This window comes from Staurois parvus, unplaced genomic scaffold (genome assembly GCF_062004578.1).
Source record: "Staurois parvus isolate SC_StPar_1 unplaced genomic scaffold, SC_StPar_1.0 ptg000017l, whole genome shotgun sequence".
Taxonomy (NCBI): Eukaryota; Metazoa; Chordata; class Amphibia; order Anura; family Ranidae; genus Staurois; species Staurois parvus.
This window is the reverse complement of record NW_028317813.1, coordinates 13014408-13031257: the sequence shown is the minus strand read 5'-3', so window position 1 is coordinate 13031257 and position 16850 is coordinate 13014408. Positions and strand designations below refer to the sequence as shown.

General features: G+C 41.5%; 1 protein-coding gene and 1 non-coding gene across 5 annotated transcripts in view; one reads left to right on the top strand and one right to left on the bottom strand.

Annotated features, from left to right (window-relative positions):
* SMARCC2 (SWI/SNF related BAF chromatin remodeling complex subunit C2) overlaps positions 1–8365 on the bottom strand; it is a 68118-nt gene extending 59753 nt beyond the window's left edge. For all 4 annotated transcript variants that reach the window (XM_089679926.1, XM_089679939.1, XM_089679944.1 and 1 more), the window contains exons 1-2: positions 8211–8365; positions 1540–1659 (exon numbers count right to left, since the gene is read on the bottom strand). In XM_089679926.1, the coding sequence (XP_089536052.1) occupies positions 1540–1659; positions 8211–8321 (231 nt within the window). In that variant the 5' untranslated portion in view covers positions 8322–8365. The remainder of the gene's footprint in view (positions 1–1539; positions 1660–8210) is intronic.
* Positions 8366–8922: 557 nt separating this feature from the next.
* TRNAS-CGA (transfer RNA serine (anticodon CGA)) lies at positions 8923–9004 on the top strand. The gene has a single exon. It is a non-coding gene; the product is annotated as a tRNA-Ser (tRNA).
* Positions 9005–16850: the final 7846 nt, after the last annotated feature.

Genomic DNA, 16850 nt, shown 5'->3' with positions numbered 1-16850 from the left:
TTAGTGGTGTTATAACAAAGTGGAAGTAACTGGGAACAGCAACTCAGCAACGAAGTGGTAGGTAAAATGACAGAGCAGGGTCAGCGCATGCTGAAGTGCACACTGTGCACAAGTCACCGACTGTCTGCAGAGTCAATAGCTAAAGACCTTCAAACTTTGTGTGGCCTTCAGATTAGCCCAACAACAGTGTGTAGAGAGCTTCATGGAATGGGTTTCCATGGCCGAGCAGCTGCATCCAAGCCTTACATCACCAAGTGCAATGCAAAGAGGCAGTAATGTAAAGTACACCGCCATTGAACTCTAAACAGTGGAGACATGAAGTCTGGAGTGACAAATCATGCTACTCTGTCTGGCAATCCGATGGACATGTCTGGGTTTGGCAGTTGCCAGGAGGACAGTAGAACCTGATAGAACTCCTATGGAATGATATAGAGCAGAAACTGTGAGCCAGGCCTTCTCATCCGACATCAGTGCCTGACCTCACAAATGCTCTTCTGGAAGAATGGTCAAACATTCCCATAGACACACTCCTAAACCTTGTGGACAGCCTTCCCAGAAGAGTTGAAGCTGTTATAGCTGCAAAGGGTGGGCCAAATCAATATTGAACGCTACAGACTTAGGCTGGCCATACATTATACAATTATCTGCAGATTTTCTGCCCAATTTCCTTTAGATTTACCTTCAACTATGTAGTGCAAGGGCCTGCCTAATTGGATACAACTGAAAGTGTTGTTTAGGTTTGTCCTCCTATTATATGGTTTTTGGTAAATCTAAACCAAAAATCTGCAGATAATTGTATAACGTATGGCCAGCCTAAAGATGCCATTAAAGTTCATTGCGTGTAAAGGTAGGCGTCCCAATACTTTTGGCAATATAGTGTATCACAGCTGACCAACTAACTGTTATTTTTCATCTGACCCTCTCCTCTACCAAACAATACAAGCACTTTGTTACTAACCCCTAATAAAATCTACAGAGGAATTAATCCCCCTTCACTAGAAACAGGATCAAGCTCCACTGATCCCTTAATAGATTACCAAAGTTAATGAGATTATGAGATGAGTCCATGACAAATGTTATCAAATTTAGGCCTCGTGGCTGCAATTTGCCTCCTCAGATACCGACACATGGGTCATAATTCAGATAGGTAACTGTTGATAAAATGGTTAGGCTTGCTGGACAGTGCAGCTCCTACATTTTGCCTGTTAACAATTCTAAATTTAATCTGATCCAAGTGCTGCCATTTTTTTCTGCCCTAAGAACCTTCCCTGCCTGGGCACAGACCACAAGTCTAGAGTCTTCTTATTCCCACACCCTTTTTTTCCTTTTTGTTACCCTCTGTTTGTTTTGATGGGTTTGTTTCATTCCATAAACCAAGATAGGGAAAAGAAGTAACGCTCATACATATTTGACATATAACAAAGCTTTATTATACAAATGGAAATTGTATAATGGCATTCAGCCATTACATTGTAATGTCCATTTAACCAACCTTGTTTATTAAAGAAGGATTACATATATAAAAAAGAGTATACTTGCCGGCAGTTTAGTGAGCGGTGCATTGCTGACATGTTTTCCAAACACCTCTTCTTGAAATTGTAACAGCTGAACTACCAGGCTTGACAAGGACTTATTAGTAGGAGGCTCAGCCTGAATGTACTGCAATGAAAAACAGACGACAATGGTATTAAAATCCTTATCAGTCATGTGATATTAGCCAATCACGGAACAGTACAAGCCTAGAAATCTTTAGTAGTCACCTTTCTGCATTATATAAACCTTCAATGATAAATGGGTGAATCCAAAAAATACTGAAATTCCCGTTTTAGGTAGATACCAATAGGTCACATTATTGGCCGGCTTACTTCATTTCATAGGCAGACAATGCTAAGGTCTCTGTGCTTGAAGTCCCAGTTCCCCCCTTCTGTCCTGGCCATTTTATGGGTTCTAATGTAGTCTGTTCCAAGTTTAAATTAGTCATCCATATACCAAAATGCAACTCAGAGAGTGAGACTCCACCATTGCAGGAGGCTGAGCTAGGAACTCCTACTGAAGTGCCTAAAATTGCTGCATAACAAAGCACTCAACCAGAGTCTACCCAAATCGGAAGGAGAGGTCCGCAGAGGCAGCCTATAGTAGTTTTAATAAATTCCTTTATTCTTAAGCTGGCCATACACTGAAGGAGGCTGAACGAATAAAAATCCAACAAATTCCTCCATCCAAGCTATATAGAGCAGATACCTGAACAGATGCAGCCACTTTTTGGCTTACATTTTTTCAGTTGGATCTTCAGCAGGAATCGGATGGAATTTGCTCCGTGTATGGCCAGCTTTAGATGCAGTGATGGCCTTCATTTTCTTTTTTTATATCATCACCTGATAACACTGTGAATACTTTCTGTCTTAGATAGTTTCAAATCGCATGACAAATCGCAGCCCATTTGTCTGCAATTAAAGCAGCCATATCGGTGTGATTCCCATTTAGTTGGAGTCGCACCGATTTTGAAAGTAGTGCATGGACCACTTTTTCCAAGTTCAGGTGCGACCTGCATAGACATCTGTGTCCTGAAAGTTCCAGATGCCTTGCAAGTCGCACCTGAAGTCAATCTGACATCCAACTTTGAAATCATGTGACTTCACTGGAAGTCGCACGATTTCAAAGTCAAATTGGTGTGACCAAAAGCTAAGAGTGGCTACACTCACTCCTCTACTGTATCTATGGAGGAGCCATGGACAGAAGTACTGTCAACCACTGTCAACCAGTGGAATGTTAAATGTTAAATCTAGTAGATTTAGATAGTTTACCTATGTGGCTAACAAAGCCTAACTCTAGCTAAAACTTTTTTAAGCTTTTACAGAAACTTTGTACTGTATTGTCATCTTTGGACTACTGAGAAATGTAACCCCTTGTTGGCAGTCACTTCATTCAAAGGACACTGGAAACAATGATCTGCTAATGAGCTGAATGTCAACTAACTGTGAAATCTCTTTGCAGTAAAATACTGAAACAAAACTCCAGAAAACTAACTAAATACATACCAGTAACACATGTATCTTTTACCTGCCAGAAGATTTGTCATTTCGTACAGCTAATCTGGTAATGTACACACAATCTGGGGAATTAACTAAATTTCCTGCACCACTATTTGGCTGTTAATGGTGCAAGTGCTCCACCCACTGCAGTTTTTATTCAGCGTGCCCTAATTAACAGGGGGAATGTGGCAGTTTTCCATGGGGGCATGGTGTTTGACAGGAGGCAAGGATGGTACATTTAGCTGTTTTCAGGATATCTAATCTCCCCCTGGACTCATACAATTTTTTTTTTCTAAATGCAGGTAAACGCACAGTGTGAATTAATACCATTTAAAATCATTATTTGCATTATATGTGTTTAGGAATGTCCTATAAACACATATAATCACTGGATTATCAATGTCAGTGCGAATGGGACCTAAACATACACGGTGTGTATTTAGCCATCTGCCTGAAATTCTACTTTAAAATTGCTCAAATAGCATAATCGGAGAACATAGTGTATTTGTGCAGTAAGCGATTAAAAGAGGAACCTCACCCTCAAAAATTGTATTTTAAATACCTAAAACTTGTCACTGTATTAAAAAAATGTCTTACTAGTCCATGGAGTCCAGCGTGGTCTTGCTCGCAGGCAAAATTCTCCTTACATTGCTCTACTTCTGCGTCGCCATCTTGAATTGAGATCTGGCATATGCACAGACATGACATAGCTCTCTGCCAAGTCTATGAAACCTTACAGTGAGATCTACAGCATGTCTATGCATGTGCCGAATGTCCCTATGCATGTGTAGAACTGGCTTGTGTCTTCACCATTAATATGGCAGAGCCCCCACGTCATGTCTATGCATGCCTAAAATCTCATGAACTGCCTCCTGGGATATATGCAATGTAGCAAAATTGCAAAATTTTGCGCACATGCAAAAACACTGCAGGGGCTCTGCCATATTATTGATAAAGAACCAAGCCATTTCTACGCATGCACGGGCGTGCTTATCTCATTCTTGCCTTGGTGAGAATTATGGATATAAAGTAAAAAAGATGAAAACAAGCTACTTCCTTTTTTTTTAAAGAAAAAAAAATTGCAAATGTGTACGAATGATAGGCAGGAGAGATGATCATTAGGAAGGGAATGAGGATCTGCTTTAACATACCATGGGAATTTGTTTTAAAATGAATGGGCTGTCACACAATAAATGGCTTGATATACACCTGGATAACACACATACTATAAGTAAAAGAAAACGTCTAAGGCCTTACAGTTGACCATCCCCTCCTCCTCAAAAAACTCCACTCTCTTGGCCTAGGAGACTCTGCTCTCTCCTGGTTCTCCTCCTACCTATCGCAGCGCTCCTTCAGCGTTAACTCTGGCTCCTCCTCTCCACTTCCTCTTTCTGTAGGGGTCCTCAAGGTTCCGTCCTTGGACCCCTTCTCTTCTCCATCTATACCTCCTCCCTTGGTCACTTGATAAACTCCCATGGCTTTAAGTACCATCTCTATGCTGATAACACACCAATCTATCTTTCTACCCCTCACCTCACCCCTCAGTCTCCTCTCGCATTACTAACATACTAAGCGAGATATCGTCATTGATGTCACTCCACTTCCTCAAACTCAATCTTTCTAAAACTGAGCTCTTCGTATTCCCCCCAGCCCATGCCCCCTCCCCTGACTTCTCCATCAAGATCAATAACACAACCATCAGTCTCTTCCCTCATGCCAGGGTACTCGGTGTAATCCTAGACTCCCATCTGTCCTTTCAGTCCCAAATCCAATCGCTGACAAAATCGTGTAGACTTCACCTCCGCAACATCTCCAAGATACGCCCGTTCCTAACAACGGAAACCACTAAGCAACTTATTCACTCCCTTGTCATATCTCGCCTTGACTATTGTAACTCTCTCCGCATTGGCCTACCTCATCGCAGGCTATCCCCTCTTCAGTCTATCATGAATGCTGCTGCCAGACTCATCCACCTTACTAACCGTTCCGTATCTGCCACCCCTCTCTGCCAATCCCTCCACTGGCTTCACATTGCCCAACGGATAAAATTCTAAACATTAATAACATATAAAGCCATTTATAACACTGCCCCAAATTACATCACCAATCTTGTCTCCAAATGTCACCCAAACGTCCTCTACGCTCCTCACAAGACCTCCTGCTCTCTAGCTCCCTCATCTCCTCATCCCATGCTCATCTCCAGAGCTTCTCCCATCCTCTGGAACTCTCTATCCCAATTTATCAGACTATCGCCAACTCTGCTCACTTTTAGGCGATCTCTGAAAACCTATCTCTTCAGGGAAGCCTATCGTGCCATCATTAAATAATGGAATCTTCTACTCTTCCTACCGGTCCATCCCCCACAGTTACTACCTCTTGTACCACTAGCCCCTCCCTCCTAGATTGTAAGCTCCTAGGAGCAGGGCCCTCCTAACCCTCTTGTATTGAACTGTATTGTTGCTGTATTGTCTCCCGTTATATTGTAAAGTGCTGAACAAACTGTTGGTGCTATATAAATCCTGTATAATAATAATAATAAGGCCTTGTTCACACCCATGCAATTTGCGTTTTGTCTCTTTTGCAGTGCCTTTTGTGGTGCTTTTTGCATTTTTTTCACATGTGTTTTTTTTTCTGGGGGCTAGCTTGTTGCTGTGCAGATTAAAAATGCAAAATGTGTCAAAAACGCATCAAAAACGCACTACATGCGTTTTCTGCAACATCTCCATTGCCGTCTATTGAACCAAAAACGCAAAGTTTTGCTTTTAAAAAAGTCCCTGACCTTTTCCAAAAACGCAGCAGCTGAAAAAAAGCATAGATGTGAACTTGTCCCATAGGAGACCATAATAAATGGACTGTAGTGCGTTTCTGCAAAAAGCACTAAACAAATGCATTGCTGTGAACCAGGCCTTAACCTTAATGAGCCGAATCAGGTTTCACTTTTTTTCTTCCTCCATGTGGTTTAAATGTCTCATTCAGACAAATGACAGACACGGGTTGTGCAGATCAGCGGGGATGCCTGTTGTCTCACTGAACACACTAGGTCAAAGGTAACTGAGGATTATATCCACATAGCCACGTGCTACTACCATACACCCGCTTGTAAACATTACACTCCAATCTGCCACTCCTCCCTTCACAATACACACAAATGGCAAAATACATGGACAAGCCATGATCAATGTGGGATGACACCGATCACTACACACAACTAGCCCTAATATCGGTTTACTTGTAAATATGACAATATACATATTAATTATGCATCAGCCTGAATCAATGTGCACCGGAAAAAAATTGTTATACAAACTTGTGAATTATATATAAAGTAGTCATCATATATGTTGGATCAGAGAATTATTTATCATGTATAGTGGATTATACATCATAATAGAAAGATTATAAATCAAGATAGGAAGATTATATATCATGGATGGAGGATTATATGTCATAATAGAAGGATTATTTATCATGGATGGACAATTGTATATCATGGATAAAGGATTATATATCAAGATAAAATGATATATCATGAATAAAATATTATGATAGAAGTATATATTGTGGAGGGGTAATTATATATCATGATAGCCTGACTATCGCAAATGGAGCATTGTATATCTTGAATAGTGAACTATATAACATAATAAAAGGATTATATATCATGACAGGAGAATTATATATATATATATATATATATATCATGAATGGAGGATAATATATAAAAGAGGCATCATGGATGGTGGATTTTAGATCACGACTGTAGGAATATATATCATGATAGGATTATATATCATGATAGGAAGTATATATATATATATATATATATATAAAATATAATGGGAAGATTATATATCATGAATGAAGGATTGTATCCATGGATCATGGATGGTGGAATATATATCAAGACTGTAGAATTATATATCATGACAGAATTATATATCATGAATAGAGAATTATATATAAAAAAAAAGCATCATGGAAGGTGGATTATATATCATGATAGAATTATCTATCGTGAATAGAGGACTATATATAAATGAGGCATCATGGATGGTGGATTCTATATGATGACTGTAGCATTATATATCATGATAGGAGGATTCTATATCATGAAAGAATTATATATCATGAATAGAAAATTATATATAAACGAGGCATCATTGATGGTGGATAATAGATCATAACTGTAGCATTATATATCATGATATAATTATAGATCATGAATAGACGATTATCTATAAATGAGGCATCATTGATGGTGGATTCTATATCATGACAGTAGCATTATATATCATGATAGGAGGATTCTATATCATGATAGAATTATATATCATGAATAGAAAATTATATATAAACAAGGCATCATTGATGGTGGATTCTATATCATGACAGTAGCATTATATATCATGATAGAATGCTATATCATGAATAGAGGATTATATATAAAAGAGGCATCATGGATGTTGGATGAAATGTCATGCCTGTAGGATTATGTATGATATAGAAGATATAAGGCAGAGCAGTGTGTACATTCAGGATGACCCCCTCTTCCCCCTGTCAGGGTAAGTGAGGACAGCGGTCACATGGCAGGTGAGTGTACAGATGTGTGAACTGACAGGTGATGAGGGAGTGGGGGAGGGGTTATACATTTGGAGATGACAGGTGATGAGAGAGTGGGGGAGGGGTTATACATTTGGAGATGACAGGTGATGAGGGAGGGCTTATAAATTTGGAGATGACAGGTGATCATGTCACTCTGTGTATGGAGGGTGGTGATGACAGGCTCTCCTGTCTGGCAGAGATGAGGGATAGACTATGTGATTCATGTGTGGGTGTCAGGATGGATGGCTGGATGAGCACTGCTCCTGCGATCTATGATGATGATAGCGGGGTGTCGGGTCCCCTCGGGGATCTCCGGGGTGTATTCTGACATCTGGCCTCCAGTAGGCCCCACACATGCTCTCCTATAAGAGGAGATGGGCCGGGCACTGACCCCCTCCCTCCGGCCCCCCAGCACAGCGGGGTGTCAGCAGAGGCCATGCTGGCTGTCAGCTCTCCCAGTCCCCGGTGCCGCCGTTCCCCCTCCCCCTAGCCGGGCCCGGCTCTTTGTTCTCGGTGTACAGACAGGAAGGAGACGGCGCGGTTCTCGCCAGGACACCGGGCCCCTCCTGCTGGTACCTTCTTGTAGTTTTTTCCCAGCCATAGCCGCACGTTGTCGAACTGGGAGATAGTGTCAGAGGACTCATAAAATTTCACGTTCGGCCCGCCGTCCTTCTTCCGCACCGCCATCTTCTGCCAGCCTGACCGGCACCTTCACAGCTACAGGCAGGCGACATCTAGCGGCCGCACTGCAAACTGCCACAGTTTGCAGTGCGGCCGGAACCCTGCGAGAGCGACACGTTCGGCCACATCTGGTACTACATCACAGCGGGCACTACCACTGAACTGAGGTGACAACTGAGGGGCCGCGTGAGGAAATAGACTTGGAGGGTGCTGAGGCACCTAGGCAGACCTGTCCCCTGTGTAACCCGTGCGCACGATGTGACAATACCTCATGAATCCTTCATGCATGTGCTGTGCTTGAACAATAGGGCCTATTATACAATGGGAGACCCTATGCAGGCATCTGCTCGTACAGGAGAGCTTCTAGCACATACGTCCTGCCGCGGCTGCAGTGATCCTAATCCCATCAAGGTCTGCAAACATTTATAATCATATTGCAGGTGTCACCCCGTGTTACAAAGCATCCAGGTCTTCAAAGTGATTCGATCCCACAACCGGCACGGTTATGAGACCAGTGCAAGGTACTCAGCGCTCAACCAATCAGCAGACAGCAACCAGGGGGCGGTGTGTCCTGTGTATTGGGGCTGTGCGAGGCCGTTGGCTGACAGTCACGGTGGCCGAGTGGTTAAGGCGTTGGACTCGAAATCCAATGGGGTTTCCCCGCACAGGTTCGAATCCTGTTCGTGACGGCTTCGGTTTTTTGCTTAGTGATAGGATTTTTAATTCTTCCAACATAATTCAAACTGGGAAATGTGACAGATGCACAGAGATGGTGTACTTCCATAGTGTTTGTTGCTGCTACTACATGATTACTAGATTCAAATGAAAAAAATGTCACTGAAGTCTGTATGGGGAATTAAAGTAGACCTAAAGGGCACACTCACACCGAACAGGCTTGAAACGTGTGTTTTTGCACATTTGTCCCGCAACACGCATAGGGCAGCCCGTTAATTTGAATAGGCTGCTTTACACGCAACAATTGCATGAAAGTAGCTCATGAAGCATTTACGGTGTTCTGGTTTGCATTTTTACTCCATTTTCTGGCACGTTTGGTGTACCAGTAACCATTATTATTAGTATTATTATACAGGATTTATATAGCGCCAACAGTTTGCTCAGCGCTGTACAATATAACGGGAGACAATACAGTTCAGTACAAGAGGGAAAGGACGGCCCTGATCCATGGAGCTTACAATCTAGGAGGGCATGACACTACAAGAGCAATGTGCGGTTTTGATTTCAGGAATGTGCATGGAAATACACATTTCTTCATGCGTTTCCAGAATGGACAGGTGTGAGGCAAAACCTTTTTCTGTTTTGGATAGATTACATAGTTACGTAGTTAGTCTGGCTGAAAAAAGACAAAAGTCCATCCAGTTCAACCATTTAAAAAAAAAAAAAAAAAGATTAAAGTGGTAGTAAACTGCGGCCTTTTTTTTTTTCTTTAACTTGCAAGACATTGGCATAATGTGCTAGTACGCATTGCATATTAGCACATTATGAAGTACTTACCTTTGAATGAAGCCTTCCAGCGGCACGCTGTCACTACTAACATGGCTTCCATCGTCTTCCAACTTCTGAGTTGCCGAGCCACGATGATGTTGCTCCCGTGCATGCATGCAGGAGATTCGCCCGCAGCACGGAACTCTGGAAGAACCGCTCAGGTATGCCGTCCCTTCAGACCACATGCACCACTGATGTCACTGGCTTCATGCAGTGTGAATATCTCCTAAACTGCAAGTTTGGAAAATATTCACTGTACCTATAGGTTAGCCTTATTATAGGTTTACATGTAGGTACAAGTTTAAAAAAAAAAAAAATTCTTTACCACATTAACCACTTGCAGACTGCCTTCACAGTTTTACTGCGATAGAGTGGCCCTCTGCACCAGACCGCGTACATGTATGTGATTTGGCATTTTCGGGTAGGGGGCTATCAAAAGCACGCCACTTCATCTGTGCTGTCATTCACTACAGCAAAAGCTGATCAGCAGGACCCAGGCAATGATTTATGGCTAGGACCTGCTGACTGATTTAGCGAATGACAGTTCAGAGCTACAACATAGGGCTCTGAACAGAGAGCAGCAATGAAGCTGTTTTTGTTTTTTTTTAATCTGCAAAGCAGGGAGATAAAACAGTCATATCTAGTACTAAAAGCAGCGCACAGTACACACATTACACTTATTAGGCACACAGTTGACCCTTTGATTGCCCCTGGATGTTTACCCCTTCCCAGCCAGTGTCTAAGTACAGTGGCTGTGTATAGTATCAGCAATGATTACTGTATTGGTGTCACTGGAGATGTCAGTATCATTTTAGGTGTCCTTTTATGAAACTGAGATCAGCGTCAATCCTGAGGATCGTTGCTGATCTCAGATCATTAGTGGTTTAGGAAATAGAGATGATCAGCAGAGAACATGTTCTTTGCTGATCATCTCAGCACAAAGATGGCCAGTGTATGAAGGAGTGATGTCACCCTTCACTGGCGATCTGTGTTCTCCCTCCAGATTCTCCAGCCCAGAGCTGGAGAATTGGGGGAATCGCAAACAAAGCAGAAATAATTTACCGCTGCTTAGTAAACAGTGTTTGACTAATCTCTTACTATAATCTTGCGAGATTATAGTAACAGCAGCCGTTTTCCAGCGTTGAAAGCGTTTGTAGATCACTTCTCCCTTCATTCGTAGAAGCGATCTACACCGCTTCATAAAAAGGCATTCACAGGAGAACTGTGTTCTCCGAGAATGCCGGAAAACTGAGCAGCGGTCATTTACCACTGCATGATAAAAGGACACCTTAGTCAGTTCACAGCCAGTGTCGGTTAGTGTCATTTCCCACTGCACTATTACAGTCCCACTAGAAGTCGCTGATCACTGCCATTCCTAGTGTGTGTGTATATATATTTATATGTGTGTGTATGTGTGTGTGTATGTATGTATATATATATATATATATATATATATATATATATATATATATATATACAGTTGTGTTCAAAATAATAGCAGTCAGACATCACTAACCTGATCAATCACAGTTTTTAGTAGAAATGATATTTCTACATGGCAAATCATTTACTAGCAGGTGTAGTAGAGTAATAGAAATCCAACAGTCATGACATGCATGCTGCTGATTCTGTGTAATTGAAAGGGGCATGTTCAAAATAATAGCAGTGTGGAGTTCTATTAGTGAGGTCATTCATTCTTTGAAAAACAGGTGGCAATTATTGCCCTTATTTAAGGAAGGAAGGCAGCAAATGTTGTACATGCTGGTTACAGTGCATTTCTCTCTGAAATTCTGAGGAAAATGGGTAGTTCCAGACATTGTTCAGAAGAACAGCGTACCTTGATTAAAAAGTTGATTGGAGAGGGGAAAACATATAAAGAAGTGCAGAAAATGATAGGCTGCTCAGCTAAAATGATCGCAAATGCTTTAAAATGGCAACCAAAACCTGAAAGACGTGGAAGAAAGCTCAAAAACTACCATTTGAATGGATAGAAGAATAGCCAAAATGGCAAGGACTCAGCCAACAATCAGCTCCAGGAAGATCAAAGAAGGTGTAAAGTTACCTGTGAGTACTGTTACAATTAGAAGACGCCTATGTGAAGCCAAGCTATCTGCAAGAAGCCCCCGCAAAGTCCCACTGTTGAAAAAAGACATGTGCTGAAGAGGTTACAATTTACCAAAGAGCACATTGACTGGCCTAAACAGAAATGGCGCAACATTTTGTGGACTGATGAAAGTAAGATTGTTCTTTTTGGGTCTAGTGGCCGGAGACAGTTTGTCAGACGACCCCCAAACACTGAATTCAAGCCACAGTACACTGTGAAGACAGTGAAGCATGGTAGTGCAAGCATCAAGATCTGTGGATGTTTCTCATACTATGGTGTTTGGCCTATTTATCGCATATCAGGGATCATGGATCAGTTTGAATACATCAGAATACTTGAAGAGGTTATGCTGAAGAGGAAATGCCCTTCAAATGGGTGTTCCAACAAGACAACGACCCCAAACACACCAGTAAACGTGCAACATCTTGGTTCCAGACCAACAAGATTGACGTTATGGAGTGGCCAGCTCAATCCCTGGATCTTAATCCAATAGAAAACTTGTGGGGTGACATCAAAAATGCAGTTTCTGAGGCAAAACCAAGCAATAGAGAAGAACTGTGGAATGTAGTCCAATCATCCTGGGCTGGAATACCTGTTCACAGGTGCCAGAAGTTGGTTGACTCCATGCAACACAGATGTACAGCAGTTCTCAGAAACAGTGCTTATACAACTAAATATTCATTAAGTGATTCAAAGGAAAGCAAAATCTTCAAACATTTTTCAGTTTATATAGTGAATGTTTGAGTTTGTAAAGAAGAATACAAACACTGCTATTTTTTTGAACAGTCCAGTATTCACTTTTCTTCCATTTCTTTAGAGGAACAACACACATTTGATATATTTTTCTTCATTTTTTGATTTGGAATAGAATGTGTAGTGTTCCCAATGCAATTGTGTGTATGGAAATAAACGCTATTAGAAGGATTTGGAGCTTTATTCACTTTGCTACAATGTAAAGTAGCAAAGTTCTCTAACACCCACCAGCTCAGTGATGTCGTCATGGGGGAGTGAAAGAGGACTCCAGTGGCAAGGCAACCTGTGAAGCTCTGGTGAACTCCATGCCCAAGAGGATTAAGGTAGTGCTGGAAAATAATGGTGGCCACACAAAATATTGACACTTTGGGCTCAGTTTGGACATTATCACTTAGGGGTGTACTCACTTTTCTTGCCAGCGGTTTAGACATTAATATCTGTGTGTTGAGTTACTTTGAAGGAACAACACATTTACACTTTTATACAAGCTGTACACTCACTTTACATTGTAGCAAAGTGTAATTTCTTCAGAGTTGTAACATGAAAAAATAGAATCAAATATTTACAAAAATGTGAGGGGCGTACTCACTTTTGTGAGATGTGTGTATGTGTATATATATACTTTACTTTATACTTTGTGCACTTTATTTCCTCATTGTCTGAGGATATTTGGAGAACTTTTTAACTGCTTTTAATAAGCATCCATAATAAATTTGATACCTTTGGAAAATACTACACTATAAGCCTTTTTTATATTTGGCTTGGCTTTGAGCCAACTGCTCGTGGAGACCCCCAGAGGAAGAGGAGCTGAACTAGAGGCTGGTGTCCGGATAGAGGATCCATACTCCTGGCAGGCTGACTGATCTACCCTAAAGGGGATCCCGCAGAGAGTTTATATGTAATGCACAAATTCCATGTGCATATGATGAGTGCAAATTTATATGATTGGAGCACAGAATCACATCACAAGGATTTATTAGTGAAAAAGTTGGATTTCATCTGCTTTGCTGACCATTTTGAGTCAAGTCTTCACGATTTCTCATGCATATTAAACTTCATTTTTATATAATTTTATTTGGTGCAATTAGCACCGTACACATATGAATGTGGTGTAATTATATGGTTTTAGGCTCAATTTTAGCGCTGCACCTATCTTTATTTATTGGCATATACTGGGTTTTGGATATCCTAAATTGGTGAAATTGCAGCTGGACATTTGTATTTACTTAATATTTATAATCTGAATTTTATATAACCTGAGCGCTCGCTATACTAATTTGTATTTTTGGTCTTAGATATAGATATATATATATATATATATATACAGGGGCGGACTGACCATTTGAAAACTCGGGCACTGCCCAAGGGCCCGAGGTCAGTAGGGGGCCCCATGAGATGCCCCTGGTACCTTTTTCATAGGCTTTTTTGAGTTTGGGCAAGGACACAGGGGCCCTATGATCCCCTATTGCCCGGGGGCCCCATGAGTTGTCAGTCCGCCCCTGTGTGTGTGTATATATATTTATCATTTTGTAGATGCTAGAATTTTCAGTATCTACCATAGTTTGTAGATGCTTTCACACAAACCAATCAATATACACTTACTGGGATTTTTTTTCTACCAAAGACATGTAGCAAAATACATTTTGGCCTAAATTTATGAAGAAATTAGAATTTTATTTTTTCTTATCAGATATGTTATACAACAGAAAATGTCATGGGTTTTTTTTGCCAAATTTGTGGTCTTTACCAATAAAAAATAAAAAAAGCCAGTAGTAATCAAATTAATAGCTCTATTTGTGTGAAACAATTATATAAATTTCATGTGGGTACAGTGTTGCATGACCGCACAATTGCTAATTAATTTAGCACAGTGCTGAATAGCAAAAAATGCCCTGGTCATGAAGAGGGTAAACATTTCTGGAGCTGAAGTGGTTCTAATGGCTTAAGGTTTTTTTTTTTTTTAACCTTCATACATTGTATGCATTAAGATAAAAAACCTTCATTGTGCACCTTCCCCCCTCAGCCCCCAAATACTTACTTCAGTCCAATCTTGATCCAACAAGAGCGGCAGCGCCCCTGGGTCCTTCCCTCCTCAGTGGCTGAGACACAGCATTGGGAGCCCATGGCTCCTGCTGCTGCCAATCACAGCAGTAAAGCAGGAGAGGGGGTTGGGGCAGAGCTATACTTTGTGTGTCTTATAGACACACAGAGGTGGCTTGGGAGTGAGCATGCATGAGTGCCCCTAGAGCAAGTAGTTTGTTCTGGGGTCACTCAGAAGGGAGGAGAAGCCAGGAGTGTTGGCGGGAGACCTGAGAAGAGGAGGATCGGTGCTGCTCTGTGCTAAACCATTAAACAGAGCAGGTAAGTATAACATGTTTGTCATTTTTAAAGTATAACTAAAGGGAAACTTTTTTTTTTTTTTTTAGTTTTTTTAGTTTTTTTTGTAGAGTGGAGGGGGTTTAGAATGCTTGTCATTTTTTATTGCTGTCCGTTCCCCCATTAGGGAGATTCATAATCTCTGTATGTCCTGTTTACCATTATCATTGAAAGTGAAAGTACAGCCTTGGCCAAAAATTTTGAGAATGACACAAATCTTAATTTACCTGCAAGGAAACACGTGCTGTCATCATTGCTTTGCACAAAAAGGGGTTCACAGGCAAGGATATTACTGCTAATAAAATTGCACCTAAATCAACCATTTATCGGATGATCAAGAGCTTCATCAAGAAAAGGAGAGAGGCTCAATTGTTTGTGAAGAAGGCTTGAGGGTGCCCAAGAAAGTCCAGCAAGCTCTGGGACCGTCTCCTAAAGTTGATTCAGCTGTGGGATCCGGACACCACCAGAGCGGAGTCCGCTCAGGAATGGCAGCAGGCAGGTGTGAGTACATCTGCACGCACAGTGAGACGAAGACTGTTGCAGGATGGTCTGGTGTCAAGAAGGGCAGCAAGGAAATCACTTCTCTCCCGGAAAAACATCAGGGACAGACTGATATTCTGCAAAAGGTACAGGGATTGGACTGCTGAGGACTGGGGTAAAGCCATTTCCTGTGATGAATCCCCTTCCCGGTTGTTTGGGACATCCGGAAAAACCTTGTCCGGAGAAGAGAAGGTGAGCGCTATCATCAGTCCTATGTTATGCCAACAGTAAAGCATCCTGAGACCATTCATGTGTGGGGTTGCTTCTCAGCCAAGGGAGTGGGATCACTCACAATTTTGCCTAAGAACAGCCATGAATAAAGTATGGTACAAAAACATCCTCCGAGAACATCTTCTCCCAACCAGCCAAGAACAGTTTGAGGACGAACAATGCTTTTTCCAGCATGATGGAGCACCTTGCCATAAGGCAAAAGTATTAACTAAGTGGATTGGGAAAGTAAACATCAACATTTTGGGTCCATGGCCAGGAAGCTCCCAAGAACTTAATCCCATTGCAAACTTGTTGTCAATCCTCAAGAGGCTGCTGAACAAAAAAACCCCCACAAATTCTGACAAACTCCAAGCATTGATCATGCAAGAATGGGCTGCCATCAGTCAAGATGTGGCCCAGAAGTTGATTGGCAGCACTGGTGAATTGCAGAAGTCTTGCAAAAGAAGGGTCAACACTGCAAATATTTACTCTGTGCATAAACGTAATGTAATTGTCAATAAAAGCCTTTGACACTTATGGAATGCTTGTAATTATACTTCAGTATACCATAGTAATATCTGTCAAAAAGATCTCAAAACGCTGAAGCAGCAGACTTTGTGAAAATTAATATGTGTGTCATTCTCAAAACTTATGGCCAGGACTGTATAGGAAAATCACAAATTTTGGGCTGTCCACAGAGAAGTCATAGAGGGGAAATCTTCCAATAGAGAAGATTTGTAGTTCAATCAGCACTCAGAAACACAGTATGTATTGGCTATAAGACTACAGGTCCCAGGATCCTCTGCTGTCAGAAGTCCCAGTACTGGGCACTAGGGGGAAAAAGGATTAGTCTCATCTGTAAATATCCCTGAAGGACATAAATGATATAGCCAGCACCTGCCTACATCTCATTTTGGATAGAGCAAGCAAGGGTTATTTTTTATTGCCATCTGTGTCCCATTTCCTTTCACTTCCTGTCCCATAGCCAAACAGGAAGTGAGAGGAAGTCCCTGAAAATTAAGGGAATTCTTTGGGGTCCCCCAGGTCAC